At 31.7% G+C, this 24,887-nt stretch overlaps 1 protein-coding gene across 1 annotated transcript; it reads right to left on the bottom strand.

The window, feature by feature from the left end:
- Positions 1–475: 475 nt before the first annotated feature.
- LOC132951190 (uncharacterized) lies at positions 476–4,360 on the bottom strand. Its single transcript, XM_061022956.1, has 2 exons — positions 3,796–4,360; positions 476–1,578 (listed from the first exon to the last, which is right to left on the bottom strand). Exons 1-2 carry the CDS (start codon positions 4,110–4,112, stop codon positions 648–650), a joined length of 1,248 nt encoding a protein of 415 aa, XP_060878939.1. The 5' UTR covers positions 4,113–4,360; the 3' UTR covers positions 476–647.
- Positions 4,361–24,887: the final 20,527 nt, after the last annotated feature.

The raw sequence follows: 24,887 nt of genomic DNA, 5'->3' as shown, positions 1-24,887 counted from the left end.
TCTTCGAACATCATGAAAACGGGATTTAGTACTGAAGAAGATAAAACCTTGGCTGAACTCGTTGGGTTTCATCCATGTTTATTTGACTTGGCAAACCCTTCATACAAAAATCAAATAATAAAAGAAAATGTATGGAAACAAATTTCAAACGAATTGAACAGACCAGGTATTTTTTAATTTTTAAAACTTTTTATTTATAAATGCAATAGTATTCAGTCCGGTCTTATTACGTTATGTTACGGTATTTATCATATATCTTTTTACAAAAATTGGTCTAATATAGTTAGGTCTGATCGAATATAATATTATAATAAATATGTATTATATTATATTTTTCACTCAAGGGATAATATTTCGGGACAACGTTTGGCCCATCACACTTTCTTCATAATTTTAATAATAATATAGACAGAAACTGGAATATTATGTATTATTGATTTATATAAATAATACAAGGTTAAAAAAAATGCTCATGTATTCTCATTTCAGATTAAACATATATACATTATAAACATTATAAACTGTACATATAATATTATTGAGATATATAAACAAACAATTAGTGAAGTTAAAAATAAAAATGAAAATTAATGTAATCAGTACTTCAATATTATAATACAAAATATTTAAAAATATTATATGACATTTTACGAAGTATCGGTTCTTAATGTATGATAATTTTGCCATGGTACTGTACCCTGCGGAGAGTTGAAAAATTGTTTAAATTCATCTCTTACTAAAAAGCCTTCATAATTTCCATATCCTCCCGTATGCTCAAGCTGTACCATATTATTAGCAGGATAATCATTTGGGTCAAAATTGTAATAGTGTTGTTCTGATGTATTCTCTAAAGTATATTGGTCACGTAAAAGATTATGAAGACAGCATGCAGATAATATGAGATGGTCGACGGTTTCTGGTTTTATTGGTATCGGTGTATAAAACACTCTAAAAACCTGGCTTAATAGTCCAAAGCTATTTTCAGTCGTTCTTCTTGCCCGTGACAAACGATAATTGAAAATTTTTTTTTCGCAATCATTTCTAGACTCTATTTTAGAGTATGGTCGCATCATGTGTGGGTCCAAACGAAATGCTTCATCACCGATGTATACATACGGCAATATTTTTTCTGAATTTGGAATTTTGCAATTAGGTGGAAAATATTCACAATTTTTCATTTGTTCTGACATTTTTGATTTGTTAAATATACCACTATCGCTCTCTTTACCATAAGATCCTATGTCAACCAAAATGAACTTGCAGTTCGCATCAACAATTGCCAACAAAACGATTGAGAAGAAATCTTTGTAATTGTAATATAATGATCCACTTTTCTCTGGTGAAAATATACGAATATGCTTACCATCAATGGCACCCACACAATTCGGAAAATTCCACTTTTTCCAAAACTGTTTTGATATTTCTACCATGTCATCTTTTGTTGGTGTAGGTAATAAAATAGGTGTTAATCGATTGCTTAAACTTTTCAAAACTAGCTTCACAATACGTGAAATGTAACTTTGAGAAATACGAAAGGCAAAAGCAAGGGAATGAAAAGATTCACCAGTTGCCATAAACCTGTTAAATAATAATAATAATAATAATAATACAATTATATTAAAGTATTTAAGTATATAATATCAGTATATGCAAATATAAAAAAACTATTATTTAAAACAGAAAAATATTTATCTGCCAATAACTTATTAGTTTTACCAAAATTATATATATAATATATATATCATATATATATTTTTTATATTATTTTTAATGTAATTTTAAATTATAAAAAAACACTTGATTGTGTTTAATTTATACTTTTAGATTCTGAACGAAGTGAAGAATGTATTAATTTTACTATGATGAATGTTTTTTGTTGAGTGTTTGAAATTATAATTATTGCATAATTGCGTAAAATAACAATTTAGCCTTCAACGATTTTTGATATTTGTTCTTATTCAAAATGTATACGTCGTAGAAACTTGAAACTTACATAAAATGTTTGAATTAGCGTTTTCTTTACATGAATGTATTTAGGCATTTAAAATATTCGATTTTTCTTAGATTTTTTTTATAAAAGTTGATGAAAAATTGTTGACTCTGCCAAAACACTTGAAAATATAATACAAGGTTCTCCATAAGTTTTACTTATAATAAGTATAAGAAATATCACGATCGGTTCAATTAAAAATTAAAAATAATAAAAATTACAAAATTAAAAATTCACGCGTGAAATAACTATTTAATATTTATTATAAACATATACACTGACAATTCATTTTCGTTCAGAATCGTTTTTTTTATAATATAAAATAATTCCAAAATCTATCCTAAAATGCCTAACCTATCAATTCATCTCGTGTATCCATCCAACTCTTGTATGGATTCTTTTTTATAATTTAAAATTATTTGCAATTTTTTTAGATAAATTATGGTATTTTAATATACTACAGTAATAATTATGATCAATATTTATCGAAGGGTTGAAGACATAATTATTATGTTTATATTTATATTATAATATTATTTTTATTTTTCAATACAAGTTTATTGTTTTTTTTTTAATCATAGTATTTAAGTTAAAATTATTTTTATAATAATTTATTTGACAATAATATCTACCTACTTATTTTTTATGTCAATATTGATATTTGAATAATAAATTATGTTTTACTCTTATTTATTTTTACATTTTTAAACATAAAATTATTTATCCAGTTGATGATTGTAAAAAGCGGTGGAAAAATATTAAGGATACATATAATAAAAAAAGGAGAGGCAGAAAATTGGGTACTGGGTCAGCTACGAGAGAAAAACCTTCGAAATGGATACTAGAGGATGTTTTGACATTTTTGAATACAGCTGTATATGAAAGACAGTAATAACTAATAATATATTTTACATTTGTTTACTTATTGATATTATTTATTTGTAAAATATAATCTTAATACTTATAAATTATAATAATAGGAGCTTAACGAATGTGACAAACGATGAGGACGAGGAAGAATGTTTAAATTCATTGGATAATAGTGTTTCTCAAATTGAACCGGAAAATGAAAACATACAATTACCATCAACTTTAGAGTCTACAACAGAAGTTCAAAAATCAAAAATAGAAACAACTGGTACAAAACGACAAAAAAAAACTGAAGCATTCATCGAAATATTGAACCAAAGAAGTGAAGAAAGAAGCCGTTTACTACAAGAGCTGACAAACCCAGAAGAAGCAGAAGACCCAATCGACGTTTTCTTCAAAAGTATAGCCCTAACAGTAAAACAGTTTTCGCCCCAACTAAAGATTAAAGCAAAAATGGAAGTATTAAAAATAATAAATGAACTGGAACTTTTGAATCTTAAACCATCGAATCAGACAAGTAGTCCTTCTAATTACGAGTTTGCAGAAAATGTAAGTTCTAGGTTCCAAGAGTTACACCCGATAAATTATTCCGCCACATCACATTCTGAGCTCAATGGAAACTCATCAGCATCCAATTGGTCGGAACATTTTCAAAATTTTTAAATACTAATTTGCATTTAATTATTACAATTACTTTAACCTTGTTATTTATGCTATTTTATGTTTTTGAACAGTAGTATTTTTACTTAAATATTAATTTGTTTTTTTTTATTTTAAAAAGTGACGATTTTATTTTATTTTTTATCAATATAATAAGATATATTTATTTTATTTATTCTTTTACATAATGCTTCCGTTATAATTTTTCTTTTTTATTTATATTGATCAAGTATATGATATGTTATATGTATAAATATTTTTAATAACATTCTTACCTTAACGTCACAGCGAATTTCTCTGCCGGTGAAATAGGCTCTTTCACTCTGTTATACGGATTTAATTTTAAATCATCTTCGATTAGATTTAAAACAAAATTAAACTGCTCCCAACTCAGTCTAAAAAATTCCCTGAATTTTTTTTCATCTCTAAACAAATGTTTCTCAATCAATACACTAAAAAAACCCTCCTTTTTTCTGGTCAAATACAAATCGTTCACACTTTTTGTCATAACTTCTTCAATTATAATTTCTTCTTCTTCTATTTCTTCTAATAATAGATTTATCAATATTTTTTTTTTCTGTTGACGCAACATTGTTCACTGGTTTGAAAATTTATAATACACAAATTTATAATAAATACAAAATTGTAACCAAATACATGTGATCAATAGAACGAACAACGACGTATTAACCCGATATCAAAATATGTGCCGCCCGGCCATTTGTTGTGGCGCGGCGCGGCGCGATTTGTAGTTCTAGGGAATCCGCTATCAACCGCGCGGCTAAAATTAGAGTCGCGCCGCGTCGGCCGCGCTGGTCGCGCGTCTCTAGACGCGTTCTAAGGAATCGCACCTTAAGAAAGTGGTTATTTGATTACCTCAACCAGTTAACTCACCTGACAACTGTAATATATTGATAACTATGTATTTATTAGTTCATATATCATAGGTACATACAATATGTTTTTTTGGGTTGTGTAGTATATCGTTTGCATTGTGTGTAGTTATATACTACGTCGAACGTCACTCGAGGTGACTAACCTACTAGGCACCCAAAAAAAATACTGCGGCTGTATATGATTTGCATGGACGCCCAAATTTTTTTAAATTTTTTTCCACGTTATGTCGCGTTTTCGGCGGCAGTAAAGAACGTTGTCAGCGATCCGACGCAGTTGGATTGCGTACCTGATGCCGTAACCCGGCCGTCCCACATTATCCACTATCCGACGAAGTAAGATTGCCTAACCGGATAACTGAGATGACTGACATGCTAGACACCAAAAAAATCGCGGCGGCTATATTTTTTTTTTACGAATTTCCGGCGGCATAACCCGGGCTACCACGTCGAACCTAAGGTGGTGGTCCTAACCTTATCACAGTTCCTTATCACCAGACCTCCTTATCACACACCAACCGGATCGAGACCGACGACCAGACCAAAAGACCACTGCAGCTTCAGACATCGGTTAAAACTCTTCGTCAACTCAGTAGACAACCACTGGATTAAGTAGAATGTTACATACAATATTTTAATGATATAATTATTTAAGTACTCAAAAGTATATTAAAATACTATTTCATCATCGTTGACACTTGACTTTATATAGGTATGATTACAGACTTGCAATAGAAATATGAATAACAATAATTATGCGTGTTTAAAACCACATTGGCGAATATAATATAATAGGTAATACCTTTATAGTACACACGCGAGTTAAGAATTTTATACTAAACAGACATATTACACGATTTTATATACCTGCAGCTATTATAATATTATATTGGTAACGAATATAGTATATTATTACTTATATAGTGGGTTGGTAACAAAATTAAAAAAATATGAAAATAAAACAAATAGTGAAAATATTGCTTCTTCAGTGGCAATGATGACATTTCTGAGGGTGGACTACACGAATATAGGAATATGTATAATAATGTATGTACCATACAGGATGCAAAAGAAAGACCAGACAAATTAAAATTTAAGATTAATAAATTGTAAATTGGTTTATCAAAGTAATAATAATTATGACAGCTACGAGTTACTAGAACAGAATTCGATGTTACTAGTATTTATAATCAATGATATATAGTATAGTATATGATATAGTATCAATGGCATTATGCTTGGGGAATACCATACAAAATTATTTCTTTCCCAACGTAGTAACGTCTTGTATAAATTATTTCAAATTGCTATCATGATTCCAATAAAGTTTGCAAACATGCGGTGAATCAAAATTCAAAGATATCCAAGCAATTTAGTATTTATACATCTGTATTTGTGATTTAGGGGGAAATATACCAAAACCGTATAAATACTTCTATGAAAATAAACAATTATTACTCAACTTCATATCTAATTTAAACATTTTTCAAAGGAGAGCCCGGGATGAGGATTGTTTGGTAGGATATGAGTATATTAGTCGGCTATGTTTGTCACTATTTTAGTGCATCCCCCCCCCCCTCCGCCACTTAGACCCAGACAAAAATTGTTACGTCCATAATAATATGTTCCACGGTGGGCCAGATACTCACCACGACCACCGTTAACCCAAGATTTGCAACCGTATAGCAAAAGCATTATAGAACAATAGTCCACAATGACATTTTACAATATAGTTTCCCGCGATGGTTTTTTAAGCACATTCCGTTTGACACTATACGCCGAGGCGGCCGATAATTTATATGATAATAAATAATATATACCTATACGTAGTGCAGTTTTGGTATATATAAAGACGATAAGGTCATAATCCATTGCATAGGCATACTATTGGCAACGTTATGTCATTGTTGTTGTTTGGGGTTGGCGTATTTTTAAACGTAGTTTCCGTCCTCGTTTTTTTTTTTTGTTATTATTTTTTTTTTAACGAACCAATCAATACAAAATATACACTACGCGCACGTACGACTTACTGCAGGTATTGAGGTATTGAGGTATTGAGGTATGAGATTGTATGAGTATATTCTTGTCTAAAAAAGCGAGTTTATCGGTTCGTAAACATCAGTCATATATTATTTTAGGCGTCGGTTCGACGGTTTGCAGGAAGTGTGAAATTAATGATGTAAAATAATAAAATATAAACAATTAATTTTCGAGTATTTTATCATTTCACCTGAATATTTTCTCTAGCGTGCGGTTTTTCACTTGTTCGATTTAAAATATATATTATACAGTATAAAATATATTAACGATCTTATTTGCTTTATTTAATCGACGATTTCATAAATTAAATGTGTCACACCGTTACACAGAGAAGATAGAACTGAAGTTTCGAGACTTCGAGAATACAGACAAACCCAAATTAATTTTTTCAAGTCTACCTACCTACGTTATTCTTATTATCCCCGTTATTTTTTAATGAAATATTATATCTAAAAATAACTGTTATAATAAATTTAAATATGCGTCCGAGGATGGTAATTTAATGGCATACAAATTAATTCAATAATTGTATTGTAATATTATGGTATAAATGTCTGTTAATAATTATTATTCTTATTTTTTTTATTAATGGTTAATACGTGACTATTTTCTTTTTTCGTAAATACAACGTTAGCTGTAGTCCACCGGCATAAAGATTTGTGTTAAAAAAAAAACTGAATTACAGATCACTAGGTCATGCCGTCAATTTCGTAAGGTCTTAACAGTTTGTGCGTCCAGGAGGCAGAAAACATTATATTCTGTAAAAAATAATATGTACATATGTACCAATAATGCCTCCGTGTGTACTGTGTATAATAATATTATGTATATGTATAATAAGAAATTAATATATTTTTGTCGGTGCACAAGTATAATAATGTACCACTGCAGTCGTCCACTAATGCATATGAAATAGTTTCTAGTGAAACTGTATACATAATGTTATATTTTTTAGAAAATTGTACACATTTATATATTATTATTATTATCGTATCTGTCGAGGGCGCTGACCTCTTCAAACCGTACACGAGAACAAAACATGTGGCTAGGTCCGGTCAATTAAAGTATACACGATTCCAAAAGTAAGAGTTGTCGAGACTAGTTTTCGTACGGAGTCCCGAGGAATGTGAAAACCCAATAAGCCACAACCTTCGAAAAAAAAAAAAAAAAAAAAAACACCGTAAACACTTAATAATTGAGCTTCAATATATTAACGACGGCCTGGATATCCGAATTCCGACAAAGGTCAGACGCGTGCCGCGTATTGTACATTGTATTATACAGATATTCAGTTCATATGGACACTAATCTATATTTAGAACCGTTCGTATCCCGACGATAGTGCATTGTGAACCGCTCACAATAATATTTCTCCGTATTATTATGTGATGTGTTTAACACTTTTACGTGAATGGTATAATATGCATTTTAGTTTGAACACGTACCCACCTATTATATTATTATACAATGACACAAACGAGAAAAACTTCATGACAAGATTAAAAGGGAAAAAAAAATTACGCAAGTAAATCACGACAAAATAATATAATATTATTATGGCACACGCATTATTTTTGTACGCATAGGTACTGCCGTGCTGCAACAATATCATATTTGGTTACCTATACATATACAATATATTATTGCACGAATTTAATATTTATCGTGTTTATGCTACAACAGTAAGTTCGAAAAACCGTTGTTGGGTGTTCCTGGCCGGTCCGCTATTTTCGTCCCGCGTTTCATGTACATTATTTAATATTTTTTGTAAGACTATAATACGCGCATATATAGGTATATTATGTATAGCCGGTATAGGTTATACCGGTCACGCGTTGTACCTACATACATACCATACGCTCCTCGCGGTCGTCTCGCCGAGGGTCATTTCAGAAAATTTATCATATGATAAAATATGGAGACGGTGGTAAAAAAAACCGTCTAGACTTGTGCGAGGTGTAGTGAGGTGCGCGTGCATGACGACGACGGCGGTTGCGGTGCAGGTGTGGGCGTGCGGGGGGAGGTCGGTTATTGTACCCGAAATACTCGGACCAGCGAAATACCCTCTGGCGAAAAAACGCCCAACAAGTGCAGTCGCCGTCAGTATATAATATTGATAGATTGTGTTATGTACCTGTGTGTGTGTGTGTGTGTGTGTGTGTGTGTGTGTGTGTGTGGTACTTCAGTACTTGCAGTTAACGCCATAATATAGTATAAGGACTAGGGACAATATTGTCGGGTATATTATGGTATATCATATTATTATATTTATATACCTATATGCCAAACATATAGGTAAGTGACAAACGGTATTATGGTCGTTAAACGTGGTATGCCAACAACTTCTACGCTAAACATAAATCATAATAATACATAATATTACCTATATATTATATTTAGGTATACCTATTACCTGTTGGTATATATTACGTACGAGTGACCAATATTTACGTCGTGTATATAAAATAAAATAATATGTTTCGTCTAACTTACTCGGAATGTATTTTATTTCTTTTTTTCCACTTAAAACGTGTCATATATTTTAAGAAGTTTAAAATACGACGTTCAGGTTGATGATGCGAGTCACATAATGTTACATAGTGTACAGTCGTTTAACGCCGGGCGCTATATTTACGGAGAAACAAAATTGCTTTTGTTCGATTACCAAAAATACAAATTTTAATGATTCATTTCATCACCCGCGAGTATGTAATACAATATTATTCGTATTCACAAATCAGAATGTCATACGTAAAACTGCCCTACCGGTAACTTATAACTATTAATACTGGAAAGGTTGTGGCAGTGTAGCGCTGACTATATATTATATGTCTCAGGGCCGCATTTCGCCCGCGACTGAAATTGCCTTCCCGCACGAGCCACACATACTAAATTTTGTCACGCCTCTGCGTTCATCGATCACGGCAAAAGTAATGCAGGAATCCATGCAACAACCAGACTATAATTCTACAAAAACAATATTTCATGAATGAACCGATATTTTGGTTTTAATTATTTTATGCGTCGCCGCGCATGGAGGTTATAATATGAATATAAGATGTAACCAAAATCTTATGTTTTGAAAGGACCCTGGTATAGATTTCAGTATAAATAATAATTTTTATATTAAAACAAAATGATAATAACAATAGATGGGTAAGTGGATGTCGCTCTGCTGTACAGTAGGTTACAAGTGGGTCGCTGTAATGGATGGTGTTAAATTTTAATTCAATGATATAATATCATTGTATAAAAAAAACGATTCTGAGCGAAAACGGTCAGTCAGCCTATGATATTACCAAGTATATTTGAAGATATTATTGTGAATAAAGTAATTTATATATAACCTATTTACGTGGAACCTTGTTTTAAATTTTCAATCCTTATAGCTATAAAATTTGAACATATTATATATTTTTAACTACAAAATAATTATTAAATTTAAAAATTGTTAAATTTTGTCAAAACTCGAACTTTAAATGCTTATAAAAAAAAATTGTTCCTTTATGTATTTTTAATATTTTTCAACTGCTATCGTGACAATATATCAGGAGCCTTGCATTACATTTTCACGCTTTTTCACCCAACAAATAAAATGTGATTGATATTTATATTGGGGATTTCCGTTTTACCGCCCGGCACTCTTGGGGATTTCCACTTTACCGACTGTTGGACGGAAAAAGGACACTTTCCGACGCATCAACCGCTATAGAAAACCAAATTTTCGGTGCAAATTTGTAACAAAAAAATAATTTTAGGCACAATAATCAGCCAATTTCAAAGCCCATTGATATATTTAGTAATATACTTAGTTATACTATCATGATATTATATAGCTATCACGATTGCCTGCGCTATCACGTTTTACCATCGTCGTGTGGCAAAGAGCAATAAGCAATGAAAAATTAAATCTATCGATATTAACATGTTTACGCAAAATAAATTAAAAGGCATCGACTTTAAACTTTATTTAATAAATACTATTTCAAATAACATAGGTAAGTCATAAGAAGTGTTTTTTTTTAGTTAAAACCACTTTTTAATGCTGTTTTGTACGTGGACAAGATTTGACCGCAGAAAATGATGGGTGTAACGTCGTCTCTTATAGGTCGTCGTATATTATCACTATATTATGTAATCGTATACATAAATAAGTAAATTATAATATGTGAAATATATATAAATATGAACATCAATATTATATTTTTAAGCTTATTCTAAAAAGATGTTTTCTCATAAAATATTTTTATTTAAAAAAAAACTATCTGACCCACACATCTCTCCTTGTATACCCCCTGGAGGCTGGAATATAGCATTATTATACCCAGTCCATTCGAGACAGGTAACCCGATAACCCGTTAGGCAAAGTATTCTGAAATACATTTATGCTGAATTTTATTTTAAGTTGAAAACTGTAGCCAGTAGGTGCTGCACAATAGTTTATGAATTATATTTGGTTAGAATGTATAGGTATATTTTTGGTAATGCCCTACTATAATGTAGAAACGCGTACTACACTTCTATAGTTCTATATTATGAACAGTAAATAATAAATGTTGTTTAACACTTAACTGTTAACTATTAATTAAATGTATATATTATTTATGTTTAATAATTTACACTTGCATTTTAATATATTTATATTGTAAAATAAATTGACAAACTGTGATTTTCTGTTATTATTATTTTTTTTTTTTTGACATCTCGTTCACACACATTTATATTAGTAAAAAGTTGATGTTTTATTTATAATTTGTTCATATTGTGATCAAGGTAGAAAATAACTGATTAACCTGTTTTTTTACTAAGTAATAATATACTGGTAGCTAGTATTATTTGTTTCCATTTTAATTCTCTATTTTATATACAAGATTGATATAATAATATTTCTGACAAACAAACCAAGACACAAATGAGAAATAGTCATAGTAAGAAGCTCTTGAAAAATGATCGGATTATCGTATTAAAAATATTATACTAATAATAAAAAAAAATCTAAATTTATTTTACTGTAGGAATGTAGGAGCTAAGAACTAAGGTTGACGAATAATAATGAAAAGAAAATAGAATGTAGGTGAAATGTATTCAAATATCCAAATAATGATCTAAAAAACGAAATACAGGATTCTTGGAATGGAACGTATACCTATTGGCTATTGAGTTCATAAATCACTCGCAGGTCTTTAAACATTAGTTTATAATCGAATTAATTTTATAGATCGCTGTTTGGATGAAATTATGTACCGATTGTGCGAGTGTTTATTCCACGAAAAATAACGTTTGGGCGAATAAATATTAATAAGTTAATATGTTTGAGTATTTGAGGAGTAAGTCTGTAATGTATATGTGTTTGTTTAAAATCTAATGTAAATATATAAAATATTAAATAAATCATCGCATACATGGGTATACGAAAAATGATTCTGAGTGAAGACGGTCTGTCAGCCTACATTAATAAGTATACTTGGGCAGATATTTCTTTGTAAATATCGTAATTCATAAGTCTGATTTATAAATACAAATTTTAGATACAATTATTATTTAAAATTATACCTGCATATACTCTGTATATAATATACATGTAAATGTATTTAAATCGAATTGTTCAAAGTATATGAAAAACAAACAACAAAACAAAATATGTTTGACATATATATCATCGGCACACAATCAGAATGTAGCAAGAGAAATGCATTTGTCATCGCAGTCGTCACTTGTAGAGCACGGACAAGAGTACAATCTTCACACGAAAACCGCATTTAGAATATTACCTACATCTAATTTGATTATGTAATTTCTAGTAAAACCGTATGGTACACACATTTCGTGTAGACAATAGTGTGAAGTTTATTGTGAGAGTACATAGTGAGTACTAAATATACGTTACGGTATATACATCATACACAAAATATATACACTGTGCACAATACCTATAGGCCATAGCTATACCTGTAACCGTATACCTAACCGTTGTTTGAGTTTTTTTCAATAATTTCACATCTAATGGCTTTATATTATATATACGTATATATACGTCATATAATATACTCATACTAGCTGAATAACTCGGCTTCACCGGTATGCATTTTTTTTGCGTTATTAGTTATAATAACTTATAACTATTTTCTAAAAAATTCGACCAAGATATAACGTTTTCCATTTTTACAATTTGGGAAAATCTTTTTTTAGTAAATAGTAGGTCTCCACGACTCCACATCATAAAACGAATAATAATAATCAGTAATCACTATTGCACAAATATATTAAAATACGACATAACAGTGCAGTTCCCATGGAATTTTGGAAATTTTTTTTCGGAAATCTATGTCGAGTTACAAACAATGATGCAATCAGAATTTGTCAGTCGGACTTTCGGTGTTTCAAAACTATAACTTTTTGAAGTTATTTTGAGTATTTTACGTCTACGCCAGTAGCGTATTTACGGGGGGATCAAGAGGATCAACCCCCCCCCCCCCCCATAGGCTGTATATAATATGCAAAAGTTTTCAGATTCCTAACTTTAAGGTTAGGTTAAAATAAAATCATATCCCCTCCCCCCCAAGACAAAAACCTAAATACGCTACTGTACGATACGCAGATAATAATTCCACTAATCTACTAACTCTATTAAAATTGTGTAATTATTTTTGATGCATTTATACATGTACTAAGTATACTTACATTATACAGATCACAATGTTTGTACTGAGAGTTGCTTATGATAAAAACCAACATTTTTTTTTTTTTTAGTTTAGTGGTAGGTTAAATATTTTAATTCCCCCTCCCCTCCATAAACATGACCAAATTATGTCAATGTTCACGATAATATATTTATAACTACATTGGCTACTCTTAAAGATTCTATAAACTATAAAAGAGTTAATCTCTTTCAGTTTTAATTATCTATTGATTATGTTATATTTTTACAGAATGTAACAGAAATACCTGACAATATTGTGATCAACTAACTATTATAATTGTTGTTCTTATTAATATTATCATTATTTTATTTTTAATACAAACTAACAATAATTATTTAATATCTAAATTTAAAAAAAATGATAAGAATAGATAAGTTATTATAATATACGTCAGGTATTTATGTTACATTTTGTAATTTTTTTAAACATCGGCAACTATGGCTAATATTAGTAATTTATGGGGGGGGGGGGTTACGGTTGGTCGAGGAACGCGTGTATGTGGGTCGAGGATTCATCATTAAAAATATTTCATCATCTTGTAATTATTGTTTTAAGAATAATTTTTTGGAGCACTCCGATGTACAAAAATTATATGAGTTATGGTAGTTATAACTTTATATAGGTACTTATAAATAATATACTATACTTGTTCGGAACTTAATTTTTATAGATCGAAATATTCCGAATTATATTCTACTTCAAAATATGAAATTAAAAATGTTTGTTGTCATCAAAAAGACTAAAAAGTAAAAACTCAAAATCTGATAACGATAAAAAAAATACACAAAAACATAATTTGTTACCAAAAATGTTGTGCTTTGTAACGACTTCAAATCACATACAAGAATTATTTTCTAAAATAATAATGGGTGCCTTAGTGTCTTACGTTAAACGGATTACCTGGTTTATGCGCATGATGTTCTTCCGCTCAATAAGTGTTTACCATTATACCATAATAACATTACTATAAAAACACTATAATATTATTATTCCTATTATATTATATTCCTGTGGTATAGTATAAATTGCAGTATATATACATGCGTAATAAATAATAATATATTATATTATTTATAATATCATGTGGTTTTCTTCGGCATTGGTTTCAAAACCGCTATTGCCTACCGCAAACAGAAAACGAATGTACCTACCGATAGCTATAATCTATATCATATAGACATATAATATAAAGTATACACTTTTCATTAATATACACACACATGCGTGCGTGAATTTTTTTCTTCTTCGAAACCCGTTTGCCAAGCGCGCTTGGCCCACTTCCGGACCGTTTGCAGCCCGACACCCGTTCAAGTCCGCCGTCCGCGTAACACCGAAAACAGCCAAATCGTACGTATCATATTATTATGTATATATTATAATACGTAAATACCTGTTGAATATTCACCAACCCGATACTGTTGATTTTTAACACTATATATAGTGCGATGTGCTTGAACCGATCCGGGTAAATAAAGGAAGCTGGGCAAATAATATACATAAACATTTGTACATCGATATACCTACAGTCGAACATCGGTAATCCGAATTCATTTTTATTCCCCTAGAGATTCGAGTTATTGTGACTCGACTGTAATAAATGATGCATTGATGTATTTATACGTAATATTGTTCGTATCACACTGAAATCTCCACAAAATGCCGTTCACCTGCGGTAGGTACCTACCGGTTGCAGCCGAGATCCGGCATGGTAATATCCGAATTTCTCGAAAAATTCCGATCAATTCTAATATCTTTTTGCTTGCTTTTTCACCATTTATATATATAATATATATATGTGCCGACTATATCAAAAATACTCGCGATTTACAAGTTAAAAATTATAATAGACCACTGAAAATAAGAGTATATTATTATTGTATTAGGTATGCTAATATACTACTATTCAGTAATAGGTATAACCTCTGCAATTGGTGGAAAATAAAATACATACATAACACACTATCGTAATTGCAAAAACTAGTTCTACATATTATAGTTTTTTCGGTTCACTCTGTCGGAATCTAAACATATATATAACATGCGTTTATAATATACGTAGCGTTTATAATTGCGTGTAACACAATGCCCAGTAAGAAATTATATATAATATTCCGCGAGTGTTATTTTCGAAGGGAAACATTTTCCGCGAACGTCTGCCGCAGCCCAATAAATCGTATGTGCGTGAGTTTCATTTTGTTTTTCTCCGTCTCTCTGTCTCTCCGTTTGTCTCTCTCTCTTTCTCACTTGCTCCATCTCTCTCGCTCTCTTTTTTCCAGCAGTGACCACGACCTCCCTTCACCACCGGACCATTTCCCCGCCAGTCTCTCAAAGTACGTCAGCGTGGCCTAACCTTGACTCCTCTCTCTCACACTCTGTCTCTGTCTCTCAGCTCTCTCACCGATCCGATCAGATCCGTCGGAACTGGTTTACTCGTGATATATACAGTGGACGCACACACCGCTCGTACTTCTTTGAGGCATATATTTTTTTATATTAATGTGTCAACTGTCAAATATATACCTAACATAACACCATATAACGTAGGTATATATTGCAGGTACCCACTCACAAGTACAATGTTGTGGTACTCGCACAGGACACAGTTGGTATAATTGTATAGAATATAAATGTACATAATATACAGATGGTTCCTGCATGTATATAAAATACAATATTAATTACCAATATATTAATATTTGTGACACGATATATTATATAATATACTATTATTATGTGTGTATACGATATAATAATTAAGTTTGGTGTGCATTGCGTATAGGTTACTGGTTAGGTATACATATATAGGTAAGATTGTACGAATTAATTCATAAATTAAGATATTATTAGATATCGCGAAGATTTTACTGCTCAAAACGGTTTACAGTTTACACCCTATTTTTGAAGTCAAGTCGAACGTACTATATAGTATATTATAATAGGTATACTATTATTTTGTATACCTAATATTACACCGGCCAGTGCACGCATGACTGATGAAGATAATAATATTGCATAAACACGTGAGTGGCAGAACTCATCATAATATGCATAAATATTATAATATTATATATATTATGTCGCTGATCTGTATAATAACATTGTTCGGTTTTTTTTCGTTATTCTTTGAAATTCATTTCCGGCGTGTTTGACTTTTTTTTCTCGACCCAGCCAAAATAATTCGTGAACGTTTCTTTCTTTCTAACTCGTCATCGTTTAACATTCTACTGTATGTCTGTATACATACACACACGCACATTATAATATAATAATATTGTATTCCGGACGAGTGGTACCTCAGCAGTGTTATATTCTAATGGACCGCGTCTAGTTTGGCCCACTAGCCCACTGATCTACTTACCTAATGACTCGGACTTGCACTGCACCGGCCCGAACTTAAACCATACAAATAACATCACGGTTTATTTGGAACATTCTTTCTCTCTCGTCCACTCCGTATTTCTTTCTCTATATAATATATTATATGTATTATATATATATATGCATATATACTGCGGCGATACTTATATACACTTTGTGAGGAGCGCAATATGATTGTATCAAAAAATAATAGTGGACAATAATAATGATAATGATCACTAAAGTAAAAAAATAGGTTCTCCGATAGCATTCGAATCACGTCGTGTCTGTTTCGGCGAAACGATATTATACATCATGTCTTATATATTCATTATACGCACAGCCATAGGTCCGATACATCATACATATATAGAAAACGTATAATACAAACGCTCGACAATATTCGAACGTGCTTAAGGATACAGAAAGAAAGAAAAATACCGATATATATATGATATTATATACGTATACCTACCTACCGTCGACGAACAAAAGTGAAAATTCATACATAAATCTTATAATAGCCTGGAACTATGCGTGTATGTGTGCGATGTGTTAGGTATAATGATGACGTATAGGTAGGATTCGTGAGTGTGTGTGCATGTGATGGAATCGTGTCATCAACTTCACTTTTACTCTTGAAACTATGAAATGATTGAACACTTACATATATAATATATAAATAGAGAGAGACTTCGTGTGCAGTATGTATTTGGTCATAAACTGTTCAATACTTTGGCAGCCCATTGTTTACAGCGTAGGTAAAACAAACGACTGCGCGAGCCTGTGTATACGTGTGTATACGTGTTAAATAAATATTGAAATACATATTGTGTGTATAATAATATAATGCAATATTATGTACAAATTGATGTACCTAACGGGGGTGTTATACTATACAAGTGAAATAATAAAGTACCTACGAGGAGACATTTCGGAATAAAGTTCTTTCAGAATCGTCTATGATGGGTTATTGGAATAGAATCGAGAATTATATTTGAATAAAGAAAGAGAATTGAACGAAAGCTTGTTTTATGTTGTACGAGTGTATATTTTATTTGAGTGAAAGAGTCGACCCCGATAACACGGCCGTCGACTGCTCTAACTGTTCGTATACCTGAACAAATACATTTTGAAAATATATTCATTCATTCAAAAAAAATATTCGTATAAGACTAACAACATGCATACCTCATATATTATGTATATATTATATATTATGTATATAGTTAAAGTTTGAATGTATTTAAAAATTACCACTTCACGAGTTGTAGTACCTGCCTACGAGAGAGGTCACACATCTTACATATTATAATTTTTTTAAACAAATGAATAATGATTAATTATTCATTAGTCAAGAAAAAAAACATACATAATATGTATAATAATAAATTCGAATATAAAATTAGGTCAATAAGGTATACATGATAGAAACATAATAATGTATAGTGTTTTAAACGTTATAATTTTGTTAGATTTATTTTTAAGTATGTTCTTTTGTTCGGACAAGGCTGGTGCATATAATTATTACAAGATTTATACTATATATTAGTTTATTACACATGTATGATGTATAATGTATATGTTCATTCATTACATTTTTTGACCGAAGGTCGATTAAAGTTCTTATCACACAATAAATTATTTAACTAAAATCGTGCTAAGTAAAGGAAGTGTGGTAAGACGTAGATAACGCAATTTATTAAAATTTGAAACGAAAAAACATTTTCATGAGAATAATTTAGTAGTTCTATACATACTTATGTATATGTTGCTATGTTGTTCAAACAAGACAATAACCAATTATTCCGGGGCTAGGCGGTATAATTTACGAACACATGCAATATATATTATAAAATATTTCCATGCGTTCAAATTGCTTGAATTATGTAATTTGGAAGACGAAAAAAAACTTCAGCATAATATATATTATTTAAGTACATAGATATAATAGTACCTATATTTGTAAATTGTAAACCATAATTATTATAAATTACGATATTTTTATATATGTGTACATTATTAAAAAATATAACGCAAGATCTATAATATGCATAAATATATGTATAAAAAAAAGATTTAAAACAATAATAACGATGATAGGTACCTATGCGTATTGCATTATTACATACACACTGCAGCAGACTTATAAATCGTACGACGTCGCGACTAAACGTCGCATAAACTTGCAAGGCGCAAATCATGTTTATTTTTCTCGAGGTGAGAGGCACATGATAATATTATAACTTTATATATTGTTAAATCTTTTTATAAAACCATCATCCAGCCTTACAGGTATTTTAAAATAGCGTGTATGCATGCGGGATGTAGATCGGAAGTTGAGAGTGGCGTTTTTCTCGGCAGTTCGTATACATAATGTGGTGTGTATATTATTACATAATTTATTCGGGGATGTGAAATTGTGATGTCCGGTGACAGCAGCAGTGGCTTAGAGTTCAAACTCGCCGGACGATTGTTTATACATTTGCATATGTTTTTATTACGGTATAATAATATGTGTTGTAGGTACAACATATATCGTTTGCGACAGTGTCAGTTGTTACTCTTTTCCGTCATAATATCCGTCATAGTATAATAATATGTTAGTATATTATTAGGTATTGTTCGGAAAACCAACGCGTGACTTAGGAGGAAAGTTATAATATATTATTTGTATTATTGGTTTCTTCAATTTTAGATTCTGGACGGAGCGAGGAATGTAATGGTTTAACAATGATGTTTATTTCTTTTTTATTCTGTAAACACTTTTTCTCCCTCTAAACTTGCTCAAAAGTGTATAGCATCTTTTCTGAAAGATAATGTTCTTGAGCTGGTGCTTTAAAGAGGTCATTTTTCGATTTTCGAAACGCTACTCGTAATAAAAGCGGTTAAAGGAGAAAAAACGTACGATTTCACGATTTTATAATATTAAATAATTACGGACGACGTTTTCTACCAAAAATATTGCTTCAAATGAAAAATAACAAAAGATATTTTTTGTTGTATTTTGGATTTTGTTCCTTACGGTTTAAAGTTCTGAAAATTTTAGCCATTTTTGAGCTTTATAAACATTTTAATTTTGGGAGTTTTTTGTTGTAATTCGGTTAAAACCATTCGTAAAAACTTGAAATTTGGGTTGCTTACTTATATTAGCCTTACTTAGACATGGTAAAGTTTTCAAAACATTTGAGCGATTTATGAGCTTTTTCTCTTATTTTATATTTTTGTTCATTTTTTTTAATTTTTATGATATTTTCTAATTATAAATTATAATTATAATTATATAAATTACCTATTTATATAAATCTTTCTTAAGCTGTTCTTAAAACACTTTGTTTATCACCATAGAAACGAATAAAATTAAATAAAAAATATTCCCTTGTCTGCTCAGAATCGTTTTTTATCGAATGCAATCATTACATTCAAATCGAATACAGTAAAATTACACTATCCTGTCCGAGGCCCGAAGGGACGATGGACAAACATCCACCACCGAAATACACTGACCTACTTTTTTTTTAGTGCTATCAAATCCCGACTCTTTTGACATTTCGGCACGTCAAATTAAAATCGATCAATTTTATTAACTCCCGGGAAAAAATGGGCGTAGACTGTTTGGGCAAATGTATTTTCGGGTGAATAGCTATAAGTTTTGTATTACAAAAATTCACTAGAGCCGGACCTGGCCCTACATCATTGGCGCAAAAAGGGGGGGGGGGGGCTTGTCGGTCAAGTCCCCCCAGTTCAAAATCTAGTAATTAGTACTAGTTTTTATATTCTGTGGTACTAAGCAATATGGCCTATGGGAGGGGGGATTGAGTCCCCCCCCCAAAAAAAACATTTAGTCAATTTGCGCCTATGCCCTACATGTATTATGTATTTATATTTTATATATATATTTCAGTCAGCTGCGATATAGATATAACTGCGGTATATATTTTATCGGTGCGTAATCTTTTGTATTGTAATAATATGTTGGGAATTTATTCCGGTCAAATCGCGACGATCGTCTGGGAAATATTTCACAAGCTCGCAATAATATAATAATATTTATAGATATACCGAACACATAACAAACTATAGGTAATAATATATTAGTAGGTAGGTATATAATACTATGGTATACCCGTTTCCGCAACGACTTGTTGATTGGAATTTACTATTTTTATTTTATTTTTTACTACGAATCGTTTGGGCTCCCGACCTAGTAAGAACATAAATGACGACTCCCCTGCCTACACCCTACGCTGACTGCAATATATTAATAAGTAATTGGTATGCGGCGCAATGATGTGCTTATCTATATACTCACATCTATGCGTATGCCGGATATATATACATATATTCTATGTAAGTAATTTAAGTACCTACTGTAAGTCTGTAAGTACTAAGTTATGATTATATAGTATATATGTTACGGTAAAAGTACGAATAGCGGTAAAACCTAGGATTTACCGGTAAATCCTAGGTTTTGCCGACTGCTGACGGTAAATGTCCGAATTTCGTAATAAAATATAATAATAGTTTAAACCCTTGTAATAATGTGTCAAGGTCTTCCGTTATTATCTATTATATTTAAGTCGCAATGAAAATCCCTAAAATCGATCGTTGTAAAATGAACGCAATAGTTTCAATTTTGTTATATAATAAACTATAGTACCTAATAATAATAATAATAATAATAATAATAATAATAAAAATAATAATAAAAATTTATTGTCATAATATGTAATAATAACATTAATTTAATTTAATATAATAACTACATAAACTAATTAACATTGAGCATACAAAATATCAGACAATTGGTAAACAATTTCGGACTTTTACTAACACTGCAGATTGTTTATATCCTAAGATTTACCAAATCTCGTTTGTAAAAGTCCAAAGTACAAAAATCATACGGGGTTTGACTATAAACTATTTTGTGTATCCTAGGTTTTACCGAAATCAATCGATAAATGTCCGAAATTCGGACATTTACCGTCAGCAGTAGGCGAAACCTAGGATTTACCGGTAAATCCTAGGTTTTACCGCTATTCGTACTTTTACCGTAACATATAACTATAATAGCGAGCATCAACTGTCTATATAATAGAGGTGAGTGGGGGACGGTGAATATATATAAACCTACCTCATCTGCTAATGTCTTATATATAAGTATAGATTATACTATGTTTAAATCTCGTCGGGTCTTAAAACGTTTTGTATATTAAGTTTCTGATGTTTACCTTTGGCTTCCGACCTATATAGTAAGAACACAAATTATGAATCCCCTGCCCACACCCCCCGCTGGTTGCAATATATTTAATAAGTATAATTGCGACGCGATGATGTGCTTATCTATATATTCGCATCTATGCGTACGTATAGGTAATTTATATATTATATGTAAGTAATGTACTATGTACAGTAGCGTAGCTAGAGCACAATCAAGGGGGGGGGGGGGGAGAAGCTGTTTGAAAATTGTAAAATACCAAATAAATAATAATTATCACTGGTATAAATACTATATTATTTTATTACCTATTTAGACTATAACCGTGATTAAAACATCACCAATAAAAAAATTTCAAGTGGGGGGATATACACCAATTCCTCCTTTAGCCACACCACTGGTAATGTAAATATTGTAAATAATGAATTTATACTAACGAGAATTGCTTCAACTGTCTATAGATAATAGGCGAAGGCGGGAGAGGGCGAATACATAACCTCTGCTACCTCATCTGCTAATAGTTTCTGATGTTCTACCTATATTCTCGTTTTTCAATTCCCTATAACTACGGTAACGAGCGCATATAACGGATTGCATTGGCAAGTAATAATGCACGCTTATTATGTACCTGCCTTTAAATTTTTATAGTTTACATTTTTAATATCCCAGCTTTGCTCGTAAGCAGTTTTTTTTGGTGGAAAATCCTATATAATATAGTTGATAGGTACGCTTATAGATGTATCTCAGTTCACGGACAAATCGGCGTCAGTGTACATATAACTTTGTGAAATAATTCTAGTTTCTACCAAGATAGACGACCGCAAGTCGTGGATTGGATTTAGCATTTGGTATATTTGTTAACATATAAGTAGTTAAAACTACTTACCCTCTAAACTTTTCTAATATCTCTAAAAACAATCTCTGAGATTTTCGTCAAATTCAATTGAGTAGTTTTTGAGTATATAAGCTACACAGTACACACGTACTTTTGGTTTTAAGGTATAGTTTCTTTATTCCTTCGTTCGAGGCCATAAGCGCGACAATTTTATGCATGATGTACCTGATGTTTCTGATCTGCTCAAGTAACCACAATGGCAACAATTTATATACAAAATAAAGTTTCAATTCCAACGGTGAGGTGTAAATCTCAAGATCCCTGTTTGACCTCCTCTATAGCGGTATCGGAAAATCCTTTCTTGTCGCACATCTAGATCATTAGAGGAGTAGAGGAGCCACTATTCCAAATTTCAAGTTCGTATGTTTTTTAGTTTTTAGATGAGTGATTGATTAAGTGGTATTTGGCTTTTATGTAATATATAGATTATAACTATATTCGATGACATTTTTACACGCGTTATGTACCCTTTAATCTTTAAAAGTATAATTTACCAAACGGTATAACACGGAGGCAGTCATTCTTCATCTGCTGCAGCAGCGACAGAATTTGCGAAAGTTGAACAGTCAGTCGTCGGGCCTATGGTGGGAGGGGAGAAGGAAGTGTATACGCACTCTAGACAGTATACAGCTATGGGTATATACAGTGTGATTCACCAACCATGTGCTGACACCCATTTTTTTCTTTTAATATTTGAATATATACAATTAATAGACAAATACTGAACTCTGGAATTTCTAAGTAAGTACTTGCGGCCATGTATACGCTATAGTTGCATTTTTTCAATTATTTAAATTTTGTGTATGGTATACCTATACTATATTCAAGCAGTATCCTATGACACAGACTTTTTTTGTTCAAATAAATTCCAACTTGTTTTACTGTAAAGTGTAAATTGTTAAGTAAATGATTTTGTTGATGTATCTAAATCGAAATTCGAACGAGTAGTTTCTGACATTTTAAAATGTATACCTATAGTTTGGTCTATAAGAACTAAATATACCTAGTTCTTAAAAATGGGTTTAAAAAATTATCAAATATACCTATATTTAATACTGAATGTAGTAGTATTCATTAAATACTCGGAAAATGTTTACATATACAACATTTTGATAGATTAATAGGTGAATTAGGTAATTCATTACTTAAACTCTCAAATCTTAAGAACTTATTTGAAATATGAACCTTAAAAGTGTGGGTATACTTGTAAAATCCAAAAGTCATAAATTCATTATCAAACTGAAAAATAGAAATGAACATTGCCCGGCGAATCACTCCGTATACCGCATATTCCCATTATGAGTTTCGTATTTAGTAATTACCGCAATATTTGAGTACCTACCTGGCTACCTATAATATTAATATATAGGTAGTTTAATCGCCGCCGAATTATGTGAGACGACGAGAGCTGTCTGCCAGCAACATAATATACGTATACTACACACATTATATTTAATAATATGACGTGTATATTATTATAGTATTACCTATCATTTATCGTACGCGCGTATCCCACCGCGGGACAGTGACCCTTGAGCCGTGCGACTCCCGCGGTCGTACCTACCACTATTTTTACAACGTCGCGGCCCGGAAGTGACTGCGCGGCTGAACTTCCGACATATCTCGACGCACTGTCTCTGCGCGTATATGGTATATATTATATCGTTTCGACGATGACTACTACCTGTGCACCAATATAATAATAACATTATAATAGTTATTTCAATATAGGAAGTATAACATTATTGTTGTTGTTGTTCCGTAGTGAAATCTCTCCGCGAAGACTACGGCCGGGTGTGGAGGTGCCTCGGTTGAGGCGGAGGAGTGGGCTGCCTCGTGAGACACGTTTTTGCGGGCTCGCGCCGAGAGACGATTACGATCGCGTGTGTGCACAACGCTGTGGACATTATTATACGTATAACAACGATATTATACGATTTATACGCGACGAACCACCGTCCACCGTCCACCGTCCACCGCCTCCGTCGTCATCGTCATCGTCGTCGTCGACGTCGTGACCGTCGATCGCGCGCAGCGGTGCGTCCTCTCTCTTTCTCATTAGCACACATATCGCGCAGCGGCCGCGGGGCAGAGGGCCTCGATACATAGTACGTTTTCGCGATTTCGGTAGCGGACGGTCCCCGCGCTGGACGCCCGCCCCCACCCGGCGCGTTATGTAGGCGCCTCCGGCACGCCGCGCGCACCGTCCACGATAATAATATAATATTATTATTATACGGGTACATGTGCTATATATATAATA

The sequence above is a fragment of the Metopolophium dirhodum genome, chromosome 8 (assembly GCF_019925205.1).
Source record: "Metopolophium dirhodum isolate CAU chromosome 8, ASM1992520v1, whole genome shotgun sequence".
Lineage (NCBI taxonomy): Eukaryota > Metazoa > Arthropoda > Insecta > Hemiptera > Aphididae > Metopolophium > Metopolophium dirhodum.
This window is presented reverse-complemented; position numbering and strand designations above follow the sequence as displayed.

Excerpts from the sequence above, each read along its gene's own strand:
- LOC132951190 (XM_061022956.1), bottom strand. The coding sequence starts at position 4,112 with ATGTTGCGTCAACAGAAAAAAAAAATATTGATAAATCTATTATTAGAA. Across the intron at positions 1,579-3,795 it reads AAATTCGCTGTGACGTTAAG|GTTTATGGCAACTGGTGAAT; the intron begins GTAAGAATGTTA and ends ATTATTTAACAG.